General features: G+C 65.3%; 1 protein-coding gene across 1 annotated transcript in view; it reads right to left on the bottom strand.

Moving 5' to 3' along the window:
- The window catches only part of LGR6 (leucine rich repeat containing G protein-coupled receptor 6), an 88847-nt gene that overhangs the window by 33067 nt on the left and 42497 nt on the right, over nt 1–13283 (bottom strand). Inside the window, 1 exon segment of the mRNA XM_057729984.1 lies at nt 556–771. Within this exon segment, the coding sequence (XP_057585967.1) occupies nt 556–771 (216 nt within the window).

Below are 13283 nucleotides of genomic sequence, written 5' to 3'. Positions count from 1 at the left end.
CGCGACCTCCGAGCCCTTGGAAACGGCCCTGTGAACTCCCTGATCACTCACAGCAATCAGCCAGCGTGAGGGCAGCGTGAACCCCGGCCCGTTCCTGCCAGGGATGCCATCTCCTGGCGAGTCAGCCACGGGGCTCTGCCGTCTAATTACAGCGCTGGCTCCCCTCTGCTTCTCCAGGCCTGGGATGAGGTGAGTGTATCCTCCCCCTGTGCCGAAGCAAAGACTGCATCCACCCCTCCTCCGACGCTCACAGGTGCGGAACTCACTCGGGAGGTTCTGGGCGTGCATTCCCCAGAGCGTGGCGCGGTTACCGTATCGGCACACAACGGCGGAGAACGTCACAGCTGAACTCCCGCTGCCCAGCCTCTCGGGGCACGGCTCACGCCACCTGGCCTCACGACAGCCCCACGGGGTCCACAGGAGATGGGCACCCTCCCTTTATGAGGGGAAACGGGGACCAGACGTTCTGGAAACCGCAGGGACACAGCCGAGAGCAGAGCCGTCCAGGGTGGACGCGCTGCCGGCCGGCGGGCGCGGGGGAGGGGCAGCACTCACAGCACCACGAGGCTGGACAGGTTCTGGAAGGCGAAGTCGGGGACGCGGGCGATGCGGTTCAGGGCCAGGGTCACGGCCTGCAGGGCGCGGAGGCTGCCGAGGGCCCTGACGGGGATCTCGGTGAGCGCGTTGTCATCCAGCCACAGGTGGCGAAGGGAGGGCAGCCCCTCAAAGCTCCTCTCCGGGACCCGGGCGATGAGGTTGGCATCGAGGCGCCTGGTGGAGAAGGGGGTCAGTGCGGGGCCAGCGCCGCCTCTGAGACGCCTGGGACCGAGGGACCCCGGGGACCGCCCCGGCTCCAGGCTCTTGGCCCTTCACGCCTTGTTGGCGGCCCAAGGCTGGACCTGCCGCGCGGCTGTGGACAACGGTACCCCCCACACCCAGGCCCCCGTCGGTGCCGCGGCCCCCCTGCTCTGGGGACGCTCTTCACCCCAGCTCCATCCACTCTGAGGCTGGATAACAGACACGTTCCCACCATAGACGCAGGGACAGCTCCTCCCCTGGACGTGGCCACAGGAGATGCCTCCTCAGAGCCGCAAGCCACTCCCCATCCCCCGACCCCGGCGCCCCTGCTCCCCGGCCCCCCCTGCTCCCCATCACCCGACCCCAGCGCCCCCTGCTCCCGGGCGCCCCTGCTCCCCGGCTCCAGCGCCCGGGTGTTGGACAGGGCTCCCTGCTGGCCGATGGCCTACAGGAGGCTCCTGGATGTCGGAACAGGCAGAGAGATGGTGGATGGTCCTGCCTGTCCAAGGTGGCAGAGGACTTCTGATGCGAGGTCTAGACGCGCTTCCCGCCCAGCAGGGTGAGCAGACAGCCCGCCCAGCTTTCCACAGCTGCTCCCACGCACGGAGGCTCCCGGCCCAGGGCTCGGGCTGAACCCCACCACCCCACGCAGCTGGCCCCACGGGGCCCAGACACGCTGGCCCGTGGCCGTGGACCTGCCCCTGCACTTTGCTGCTCGCGGGGCTCTGCACGGAGGCCTGCCCCCCCGTGCGGGCACGGGGCAGCTACGTGATGGCGACCCCAGCCCTCGGCCGCACGGGCCCGAAGGCCCCCAGTCTTCACCGTGAGGGGGACTGACGTGGCTGGGCGGCAGGGCAGGTGCCGTCCCTCCATCCCCGCAGCACGGGCCCACGTGGGACCGCCGGCAGGGCTCCTGTCTGTTCCCTGGGCCGTTCCACCAGCGCCTCCCCGCCCCCGGGAGAAACCCCGGGCTCCCCAGCCGAGCGACCGTGGGCGAACGGGCCGACACTGAAGCCTTGGATGGAAGAGCAAACCGACCAGGACAGGCCCTGAGAGCTGCAACTAGGAAAGACCTCCACCCACATCAGACCTGACCCGATGGCCACAAGCCCTTCGGTGAGTTCCTGTCACCCTCGAAGGTCTGACTGTGCTGGTGACCCGGGGACCTCAGGTGGGAACAGACTCCGAGATCCTCCCCAGGATGGCTTTGTTCAGAAGGCCCGGGTGGGGCCTGGAATCTGTTTCTAAAGAGCATCCTAGATGCTTCTATGCACAGACAGCTTGGCACGTGCTGGGCAAGCATCGCCACAAACAGGACGGTGTCCCCACCCTTCACACCTCAGTGGGAAGGTGGGACCGATGGTCCCGGTGCAGTGTGACGGCCAGGAGGTGTCAGGAGCGGCCTCCACGCGGAGGTGATGTTACGTGAAGACCTGGGGGACCAGGAGGAACGAGCCGGTGGAGGACTGGGGGCGGGCAGGCAGGGGGAGGCGCGTGGGAAGCAGAGCACCTTGCAGGGGACCCAGGCGGCCAGGAGGGGGAAGCCGGAGGGAGCAGGGCGGGCGCCGCGGCGAGGCGGGCGGGGCTGGGACTCGGGGGCCCTGGGAGGTGCTGTGTCAGGGGAGCGGGAGCCAGGGAGGGTTTAAGCAAAGGAGGATGTGGCCAGGGTTCTGGTGCTGGGGACGGGCCACCCTGGAGGCAGGCAGATGCGCAAAGAGACAGGTGCCCCACACAAGCACCTCGCCCAGAAAGGGACGGCCACGTCCACGGGCGCTCGCAGGGTGAGCCTGACCACTGGAGGGCCCGGACCCCAGAGAGTCCTCTCCTGACGGAGCCCCTGCTGCCCTGACCCAGGATGTCATGGTGCTGGCCTGGCACGGGACCATCACCCAGCAGTTCTGGGCTCCTTCAGCATCCCCTGCAAGATGCCCCTGGCCACCTCTGCCCTGCACAGGAAGTGCCCTTCACCTGGCCCCCCTCCAACCCTGTGCCAGCACAGACCCTGGGCGGTGGCTGCGCCCCTCACGTGGATCTCACCTCCTCGTGGTCAGAGCCCCCATTTACCGAGTGAGCACCTGCCATGCTCCACGGGCACTGCATGTGCTCCACGACCACCAGCTCAGCAGCACCTGGGAGCTGGTCGGAAAGCCAGAGTCAAGGCCCCATCCCAGACCTTCTGCGTCAGAACCTGAATTCTAACCTGACTCCCAGGTCATCCGTTGAGTCGTAAGCACATCAATGTCTCTGAAGCACTGAGCCGGGCCTCCTAGAGCTTCTGACGCTCTGGTCAGTAGCGGGGACAGTGGGAGAGGGAGCCTGAACGGGGAGCCAGACGTCTCCTCCTGTGGTCAGTGCTCGGCTGGCCCTGGGGCCTCGCTCCAGGGTCGGTCACCCACCCCTCCACGCCCCGGGCTCCAGCGCCCCTCTTGGGCACGTCATCTCCCGCACCCTCCACGAGGCGGTTCAGACAGCAGGGTCCTCGAACAAACAGGGGAGGGACTCCGCAGCCTGGGGCTGGCCGAGCTGCCGGTGGCCGGGGGACCCAGACAGACCTTCCGGCCAGGCGTGGTCGGCACCTGCTGTCTTGCTCTGACACCCGATCCACCATGGTGAGGCTCTCACCCCCGCCTCATTCCCGTCCACAGAGGCCCCAGCGGATGTGGGCCCTGGGGAGACCGCCAGTGGGGCAGCACCTTGGTCCCAGCTTTCCCAGAGACCGCGGGCGGGTGGCTGAGCCCCGAGTCCCACACAGACCACACAGACCACAGACCACACAAAGGGCCTTAAGGAAGGTGGGGTTTCGACCAGGACACAGGGTGGGGGGGGTGTGGCGGGTGTCGTGAGTGAGGGCCTCAGGCAGGGGGACGCGGGGCCCGTGTGGACGGGGAGCAGGCGTGGACGTCAGACGCCCTCCGGAGGCCAAATGCATGAGGCCCGGGGACCTCGGGACGCAGGGGCCGGGGCTGGAGCCTGGGTCGCTAGGCGGGGGCGCTCCCCCCCACGACCCTGTGGCATCCCTGCTGCCACTCACGAGCCCGTGTCCCGGGCCAGGTCAGCGCCAGCCACGTGACGGGCAGCCCGGCAGGGATGCCACGAGGGGCTCCGAGCACCGGCCTCACTGAGGGCCAAGGGCACGGAGCTAGGGAGCTGGGCTCCACCCAGGGGTCTGAGCCCAAGTCCACGGGCCTCCCCGCCGCGACGCCGGTCCGAGGGCCTGAGGAGGGTGAGCCCCGAGCCCAGGGAAGCGCCCCCTTAGGGACAGAGGACAGAGGCAGGCAGCCGGACGCGAGGCGGGCTGGGGCCGGGCAGGGGTCGGCCTGCACTCGGTGAGCTCGGTGCCTGGGAGCCGCCCTGTGCGTGTCCATGTGAGCACACACGTGTGCCCGCTTTCACAGGTCACCACGGCCTGACACGCGCTCCTGCTGGCTGGGTGCGGCCCAGGGGCAGGAGGGCTGAGAAGGGCCCCCCCCGTGGCCCCCCCAGCGGGGAAGGGCTGGGCTGGACCAGGGAGGTGGCCCCCCTCCGTCCGCAGCTCACAGGCTCCGGGCGCGGTGGGCCGGAGCCGGCAGGGGCATGTCTGCGGCCCTCCACGCACAGGGCGAGGCCAGCGAACAGGCAGGTGGCCGAGCTGGGGGCCGTGGGCGAGGTCGGCCCGGCCCGGGCCTGTGTCCGAGGGGGCCTGGGGCAGGTGGGCCCGGCGTGGGGCGTGAACCCGGGGCAGAGGCTGTGTTCCCCAGTGGCCCATGGTGCCCACTTAAACCTGAATTTCACATAAATAACATATCATGTTTTGTGTACGCAGGTCCCGTGAAACACTCGGGACAACGCCCCGTTACGTCTGAACTTCCGACGGACAGGAACAGCCTCCAGGATGAGCGGGTCCCGCGCGTCTGCCCCGACGGGGCCGGCACCCTGGGGGTCCCGTGAGCAGACAGACCTGGCCACACACCCCTCACTTAACCTGCCGGGTTGGCCTCCTCAGCCGCACAGGTCGACGACACGCCCACCCCAGAGACCGCTCTGAGCTGAAACGCACACAACACGCACCGCTCAGAGGCGCCCGCGGCGCCCCCTTCCTTCTAACGAGGAGGCGTCCCCTGGGCCGGGGACCCCAGGGAGGAGCTCGGCACCTGGTGCCCGCAGGTCCTCCTGGTGGTCTCGGCTGTGAGGACACCCCCCCCTTCAAGGTGGGTCCCCGAGGCGCCCACAGACGGGGCAGAGAGCAGCGCCGGCTTCTCCCCCACCCCCGTCTCCCTCCTCTGCGGGACCCCCCCCGCCCCCAGGACCCTCCGGCCCCCGGGGACCCTCCCGTGCCGCAGCCCAGCCCCTGGCAGGCCGGTGCCCTCTGAGCCGCTGCCGCTCCCCCCGCCTGGGTTCCGGCTCCCGGGGTCCGTCCTCAAGGGCGGGCAGGTGGACGGGCCGCCTGTCCTGGGAGGGGAGCTGAGGACCGGTCCAGGCCCCGCTGGCAACGGGAAGAGGGCACCTACGCCAACGGAGCCTGGAGGAAAGCCAGCGCGCCCAGCGCCCTCTCCGCCTCCCACGCGGGCCGGGCTCCGCGCCCTGAGAGGCTGCTGGCAACCAGGCAGGACCCGCAGGGACCTCCCGGGCCGGCCCGGGCCTGCCTGGGCCCTGGGCAGTCGGCGCAGCTCTCTAGGGCCAAACCGCTCCCCGTGCCCCCCCCCCAGCCCCACAGGAGATGGGGGGGAGGGCTGGGCCCCTCCCTCCAAGCCCCGGGGGTGGGTGGCCTGGCCCCAGGGACGGAAGGAGAGGGAGATGAGACCCCAACGGGAAGCCAGCGGCGGCAGAGGAGATGCAGGTGGGACCCTGCTCGCCAACCGTGACCCGGCAGCGCAGCGTGTGGAGGAGTGGGGTAGAGGCCGACCCCGTTCCCTCAGAGGCTGAAGGGGCCGCCAGCCCCCCTCGCCTCACCCGAGGGGCCGGGAGCCCAGAGCAGGCGAGAGAGATGCCCACGCGGGGTGAGCAGCGGGGCTGGACTCAGGCGCAGGGCTTCCTTCCAGCGGCCGGGCGCCCTCCGGGGACGCGCCTGAGCCGCGGGAGGCCCGTCGGGGTCCCCCGCAGCTCAGGGCACAGACCGACGGGGCAGACCCCCTGCGGGACCTCCTTCTCTAACCTGGCCCATGTCCTACCAGGTCTTCGTCACACTCAAGACCAGAGGCACAGGCTCGGGGCTCCTCGCGGACCACCAGCGGACCGTGGTGGCCCGGTGTCCACTCCCGAGGGATCAGCCCCGGTACCTGCTCCCTGAGCGCAGGCCCCAGGAGGGCCGGGAGGCGAGCAGGGAGAAAGCGCAGGTCCCCTGGCCCGTTCTGCTCCCGTGGCCGCAGCGTCTCCCTGGCTCTGAGCCCCGCCACGTGCAGGGTGCCCGGGTGCAGGACAGGGTCTTTAGGAGCAGAGGGGGCCCGAGACCCCTGAGGACAGGTGGTCTGTCAGGGCAACGTCCGCCACCCCTCCAGCCGGAGGGGTGGTGCTTCCAGGGCCCCGCCCGGGCACGGTCCCCTCACCCTAAGAAAGCGTCCCCGGCCTGTGCCGGCTGGCGTGTCCCGGCCCTCGCGTGCCCGGCAGCCCCCGCAGGTGGGAAGGGGGGCCGAGGCGCTGCCGGCTGCGGACCCCGCCGCGGCCCTCCCGCACGCGGGGCCCCCAGCGGCCGACGCGGGGCTGAGACCCTCGGGCTGGCCCCGGCTGAGCTGCGCCTTCCGAGCGAGGCCGGCGCCGCCCTGCGCTGGGCCGCCCGCCCCGGGGCCGCCGTCCTGACTGCGCGTGCGGGGCGCGGCGCGGCGGGCGGGGCGCGGCCGGGGCACGAGGACCCTTCCCCGGCGGGCGGTCTGCCCTGGGCCAGGCCCTGGGGCGGGGGCCGCCTCCCCTGGAGAGCCCGGCCCCAGCCCGGCACACTCGGCGCGCGGGGGCCCTGCCCGCCACGCGGTGGGGAGGAGAGGAGACCGAGGACCCCGTGACCCTGCACGCGCGCCAGCCGCTGACCCTGGGGACCACAGGGAAGGCGAGGGCTCGGGGACAGGCTGGCACCTGCTGAGCCGCGAGGGCGTGCCCGGGCTTCCCGCGGGCCGCAGGCCCCAGCCACCCACACCAGCACCGCTGCCAGTGCCAGCCTCCAGCCTGCGCAGGGCAGGGGCTCCCGGGGCAGGCTTGGCGGGAGGGCTTGGCCCCCTGGGCACCAAGCAGACATGACCAGCTCGCGCCCAGTTACCTCTGCACACGGACACCCTCCCTGAGCGCTGGGAGACCACTGCCTGCCCCCGCCCCCAAGGAGGCCCCTGTGCTCTCCCGGGGCTGCCACAAAGCCGCTCCCGTGTCCCCGCTCGCCACCAGGCTCCCCAGATGCCCCTCGGCACAGGGGTCTCCGTTCCGCCACTGAGCATCAGGACCTCAGACCTGATTCCATCGGAGGGGATGAGCTGCAGTCCCCACGGACTGAGACCCTCCACCCAGTGGAGTGGACAGGACCCAGCAAGCACTCACCAGCGCCGACCGCTAGGCCAGCCTGGGCTCGGCTCCGGGCCCCCAGCCCGCTCTGGAGCAGCGCTTACGCTCCTTGTCACTCAACGAAGCGACAGGAAACCTTAGGCCGACGTCTCCGAGAGCGGGTCTCGCCAGGCCTCCCGGCACGCGCACGGCCTTGCACACACACCTCCACCCCATCCCCGGGAGCAGGCAGCTCCCACGGCCCGCGCGGCCGGCGGGAAAGGGGCCGCGGCGGGGAGACCACAGCTCTGCCTCCCGAGCCTGCGGCTCCAAGCCCCCAGCTGGGACCTGGTGCAGCGTTTGGAAGACACTGAGTGGAGAGCCTCCCCCTGCCTGTGGGGAATCCAGGAAGGCCTCACAGAGGAAGTGACAGTTGAGCTGGTTCCCAGGGGAGGGGTTTCTGGAGGGCAGGGTGGGGGGCATCTCTGGGCCCCTCTGAGACGGCACGTCTGCCTCCGCCACCTGAAGGGAGGCTGGTGCAGCGGAAGAACCGAGCCTCTGCGTTTATCGCCTCTCAGCTGACACACGCACCTAGCCTCCTGCAAAGCTTCAGGCGGCCAGCCCCACCCCGCGGCCCACGGCGTTTCAGGACGACTGAAGTTCTACCATGTGCGTACTGTCCCTTTTTTACAGTGTGGGCATGGCCAACGGTGTTTTTAGAACTCTGGCAGATATTATCAGGTAGCCTTTTAATTAATGGAGAATACAGCTTCTTGAGAGAAACTTCTGGAACTGGGACACAGACTTGGCGTGCAGGGAGCTTAAGAACGGCGAGCTCTGTGTACGTGGGAGGAAGGCCGACTCCGGACTCCGACCCTAACCACCCCCTCCTCTGATCAGATGGGAAGAGCCCTGGGGGCACAGGCTGCGTCCTCTCCCTGCAGCTTGCCAAGTGGGCACTCGACCTGTGTGGCTTTTGTTTGCTCTGATAGAGTTTGGGGGGCTTCCAGCACTGTCCATAGGACGGCCTGCCAAGAAAAGACCCGTCAGAGAGTAAGGGTTGAAAGGGACCCCTGAAACCAAGGAGGAAAGGGGTCAAGGACAGTCAAGGTCACAGAGTAAACAGAGGGCACGGCCAACGAAGGCAGCTGGCACGGAGCCAGCGTGCCCTCCCCCCGCCCCGGTCCACTGGGGAGCAGACGGCACTCACGCTCCGCCGCCCCACAGACAGGGCAGGGGGTAGCCTCCCAGAGGCCCCCGAGGGGGAAGGCCGCCCCGCGTGGCAGCCAAGGTCTCGTGAGGAGCTGGGGACGCCCTGCCCGCCTCCCAGGGTGTGCACGACGCGGAGTCCAGACACAGAAACTCCCGGGGCTGGAGCTGAGCCCCCGCGGCAGCGCCCTGAGGTGACGGACCGCGTGGGGGACACAGGCTGACGGCTGGGCCCCCGGGGCTTAAAGTCCAGCTGCGCTGCAGGCGCGGGGCCTCAACTGATGTCTGTGTCCCCACCCGGCGGAGGGTGCCCGCGCCTCTGCCCGCACAGGAAGGTCTGCGTCTGTCGGCGGAAGGTGCTTTCGTTAGCTCTGATTTACGCCACCTCATGAGATCCTTTCCCTGGCGCTGTCAGCCTCTCCGCAGATCACAGGGAGGAGACGAAGACAAAGCCAATTCCAGCCGGCCCTCCAGGCTGAGCGGATGCCCGAGCCAGCGTCCCCTCCACCCCAGGAGAGGGATGCATGGGCGAGGCCCCCGAGCAGAGAGCGCTTCCTTTGTGTACATCAAAGGTGACACCTGAGCTTCCTCCAGGCCATTCCGCGTGTTTAATTGGCAGCAATATAGAAAAATAATTACCCGGCCTCCGGGGGAGGCAGGGAGGAACCTCCGCGTGCAGCCTTTACCGGCCTCCCCTGAAGACACAGACCTACATGCCCGGGCAGAAGGCCAGCTTCGTGGGTGACAATCCCGGAATCCGGGGCGGGGACTACAAAAGGCACCCTCCGCGCCCCCCCCCCCCCCAGCCTCTGGATTCCAGATGGCAGGCTGGCTTCTGGGCCCTTCCTGGGCCATCTGAGAGGCGTCCGCCGGTCCTGCCGCTGCTTGGGGCCTGGGCGCCTGCCCTCCTCAAGGGGCGCTGCGGCCGGTGGGGGAAGAGGCAGACGTTCCCTCCAGGGAGGGGCGGAGGTGTCCAAGGTTCAGGGAACGTGAGCCGCACCCCAGGGTCTTTAAGGCCACCCCAGCAGACTCCGCAGTAGCAGGTGCCAGGGAAAGGGCACCGCGGGAGGATGGAGAGAAGACAGGCTCTGCATCCCTAACACGGGATGCAGTCTCCCTCCTCCCAAGGGCCCCCAGCTGTCTGTGGACAGTGTGAGAGCTGGGAGGTCACAGCTGTGTGGCGTCAGTCCTCTCCTCGCCCTCCCACCTCCTGTCCCTCCACCAACCCCGCCGCCTACCCGCCCATCCATGGGTCTGTCCATCTGTCCATCCATCCACTCACACAGACCCACCCCTGTGTTCTGGGCTTGTCTTCCTCTGGCTCAGAGTCACCGATGGCTTCCTGCCAACTCCGGACCCTTTAGCTGGGCAGCAGGAGCCAGTCCCCGGAATGACTCTCTTATCAGCCTCGTTTCTCAGAAGGGCCCCCCGTTCTCCACTTCCTCTGGGAAGGGTGCCTCTCCCCCCACCTCCTGCCCCGAGCTCACGGTTTACACCTTTGTGGAGATCAGTGCCCTTGACTGCCCTGTGCATCCCCCTCCTCCCCCTGGGGAGCCCCTGGCCCCCCCCACCCTCTCAGGCCTCAGGGATTCACCTGTCAGCAGCCCACAGCCTCCCCCCTGCTCCGCCCCGCGCGCTGAAGCCCTGGGCTCGGGAGGCTAGCCATAGCCCTCTCCTCCCACCCAGGAAACAGGTCCAATGCTCAGAGTTTCCAGTCAGAACAGAGGAAAACGTAACCACCTTCCCACTAAAACACCTATGAAGATGCAGCAAAAGATGAAAACTTAGACCTTGACCTTAGACCTGGAAGCACCACTTAATCAGAATGTGATGTCTATGCCGGCCCTGAGGTCAGTGGAACTGAGGAAAGCCGCCGGGAATGAGGGGTTTTCGTCTGCTTTGCCCCAAGAAACAGAGGAGCCCCCCGCCACTTAGAAGACGGAAGGCACGCCGCCCCCCCCCCCCCCACCCCGGCATCTATTTGGAAACACATTCCGGAAAACTGCACGGCTGCCTCCTTGTACTGTGTGAGAGATGAAGTCAGGGTACCACCCCCGCCGCTACCCCAACCCCCCACTCCTATGTCCACTCAGAGACGTCGAGTCCCAAACAGCACGGCAGGAGGGAGGGCAGGGTGGGGACGCCAGGGCCGTCGCTGCAGCAGGACCGTCGGCCGGGCATCTCGTGATGGAGCGGGTCTGGCTCCACGGCGGCATCGCCGAGCAGCTGCTACAGCTCCGGTGCCTGGGCCGGACCCAGAACCCGAGTCGCCGGCTCAGGGCGCGGCCCCAGCAGCACGTGGCTGGCCTTTCCTCTGGTGATGCTCAGGTTCAGCCGGGAGCAACCCTGCCCGCCTCGGAGTCCTCCCCGAAGTCCAGGGCCCGGAGAATCAGAGCGCCGCCCGCTGGGGCGAGCGATAAGGCTCCAGGCGGGACACGGCGCTACGGACACCTGCTGCGGTGCCGAAAGCTGGCCCGGGACTCGCACACGCCGCCCTGCCTCCCGTCCACACATCTGAGAAGCCAACTGAGCCAGCCCGTGGAGAGCCTAACCGTGGGAGATGCACGCTGCCTCCGCGTCCCCAAGGGATGCTCTCTCCTTAAAGAGCAGGGGAGGCGGGACCCAGAGGGACGTGCGTCACAGCACCATGACGGCAGCCAGAAGCAGAAGCAATCCACGCGTCCACCGCCGAATGACGGGCAAACAAAACGTGGACCTACACGCAGTGGGCTATTACCCAGCCCTTTAAAGGAAGGAAATTCTGACACCAGCTACCACGTGGCTGAACCTCGAGGACGCGATGCTGAGTGAAATAAGCCGGACACAAAAAGACAAATACTGTGTGACTCCACTCACGTGACGTCCCTAGAGGAGTAAATTCACAGAGACAGAAAGAGGAAGGGTGGGGGCCGGGGCTGGGTGGGGGCTGGGGAGCGAGTGCTTAACGGGTGCAGTTTCCATTTTGCAGGATGGAAGGAGGTCTGGGGGTGGGGTGGTGGGCACGGTGACACCGTGTGTGACGCACTTCATGCCACTCAGCTGCACACCGACGACGATTAAGATAGAACGTTTTATGTTGTATAGCTTTAACCACGACTTTCTGGGTTTTGTTTTAAATTTTTACTGGAGTGTCGTTGATTTACAATGTTGTGTCAGTTTCAGGCGTACAGCAAAGTGAATCAGCTATACAGACACACATATCTACTCTTTTTTTAGATTCTTTTCCCATACAGGCCATTGCAGAACACTGCGTAGAGCTCCCTGTGCGGCACAGTAGGAAGCTCGGTTCGTCATCTGTTTTACGTACAGTAGCGTGTATATGTCCGTCCCAATCTCCTAGTTCATCCCTCCCCTCCTCACCCCCTGGTATCCATAAGTTTGTTTTCTACAACTGTGACTCGATTTCTGTTTTATAAACAGGTTCATGCGTGCCACGGTATTGATAGTTTGTGTATAACCATGATTTTTTAAATGTTTTAAAAGCGAAAGAAAAAATAAATAAATAAAAGCGAAAGAAAACATTTTAAAGCAACAATTTTTTTTTTTAATTCTGAAGACTATGACAATAGCATCCTGAAACCCAGGAAAAGATCAAATCTCTAAAAATAATTTATCACTAGAACAAGAATAAAAACATCCTCAGTCAGGTACAAGAAATGAGGTGCGTGGGACAGGAGCAGACACGCCCAGGAGAGAAAAGGCGGAGACAGGAACAACAGCACAAACCAGGGGGAAGAAAGGTAAGTTTCAGAGACAAATTGAAACGCGAGGAGCTGGTGGGCAGGGAAGCTGCAGGAAGGAAAAGTTACAACAAAACTGGAGCGCGTCCCGGCAGGAGTGAGCAGAAGCAGCGCCTTGGAGAGTTAATTGGCCGTGAGGACAGGTCGGGACGCGGCCCCTGACGTCAGAACACGGGTCAGAACAACGAGATCAAAGTCACGAAACGGAGATCAGACGAGCAGGAGGGAGAATTACGGAGCGGAAGCACAACACAGCTATAATTTTTTAAAATTCTTTGAAGCTGAAAAAAAAAGTGGTTATTGTGTTCCGGGCAAACTGAAGGAAAAGGGATTCATACCCAGACACACGCGGGCTAAACTTTACGTTGTAAAGATGAGGGGGCTCCCTAAGTGCGCACGAAGAGGACACAGGCTCTTCTCTGCGGAAAATGACGCGCCCGCTCCGGACCTCACGGCGCCCCCCGCACCGGGGAAGGAGAGCCACAGCGGCAGCGTCCTGGGAAACATACGTAGCGACCCACGGATCGCCTGTCCAGTGACTATAACAATCATACGTGAAGTCCACAAGACAGAGTCTCAAACACGTACGGCATCAGAAAGTACACTGAAGGGGGTTTGGGGGCCAGAGTTAGATGTACCCTCACAGAATAAAAATAAGGTCCACGTCATAAAATACACAGATAAACAAACTAAGACAGAAAGACAGACTGGAACTCTCCTCATCAGACATTAAAATACCAAAAACAAACAAAAAAACCCCAAAACAGCAAAATACCTCATGAAACAACTATTGGCGCTTATAAATAAGTACAGCAGGATGGCAGGGTACAAGATCAGTACACAGAAATCAACCGTACCTCTACACACTTGCCATGACCAATCCAAAAGTGAAATCAAGGAAACAATTCCTCTTCAGCGAGCGGTGCTGGGAAAGCTGGACCGCTGCACGCTAACGGATGAAGTGAGGACACGGCCTCCCACCGCACACACACACACACTCAACGACTTCAACACAAGAGGTGACCCCATGAAGCTCCCAGAAGAGAACACGGGCAAAACATCCTCTGACATACACCGGAGCAATGTTTTCTTCGGCCA

This window comes from Hippopotamus amphibius, chromosome 3 (assembly GCF_030028045.1).
Source record: "Hippopotamus amphibius kiboko isolate mHipAmp2 chromosome 3, mHipAmp2.hap2, whole genome shotgun sequence".
NCBI classification, from domain to species: Eukaryota; Metazoa; Chordata; class Mammalia; order Artiodactyla; family Hippopotamidae; genus Hippopotamus; species Hippopotamus amphibius.
This window is presented reverse-complemented; position numbering and strand designations above follow the sequence as displayed.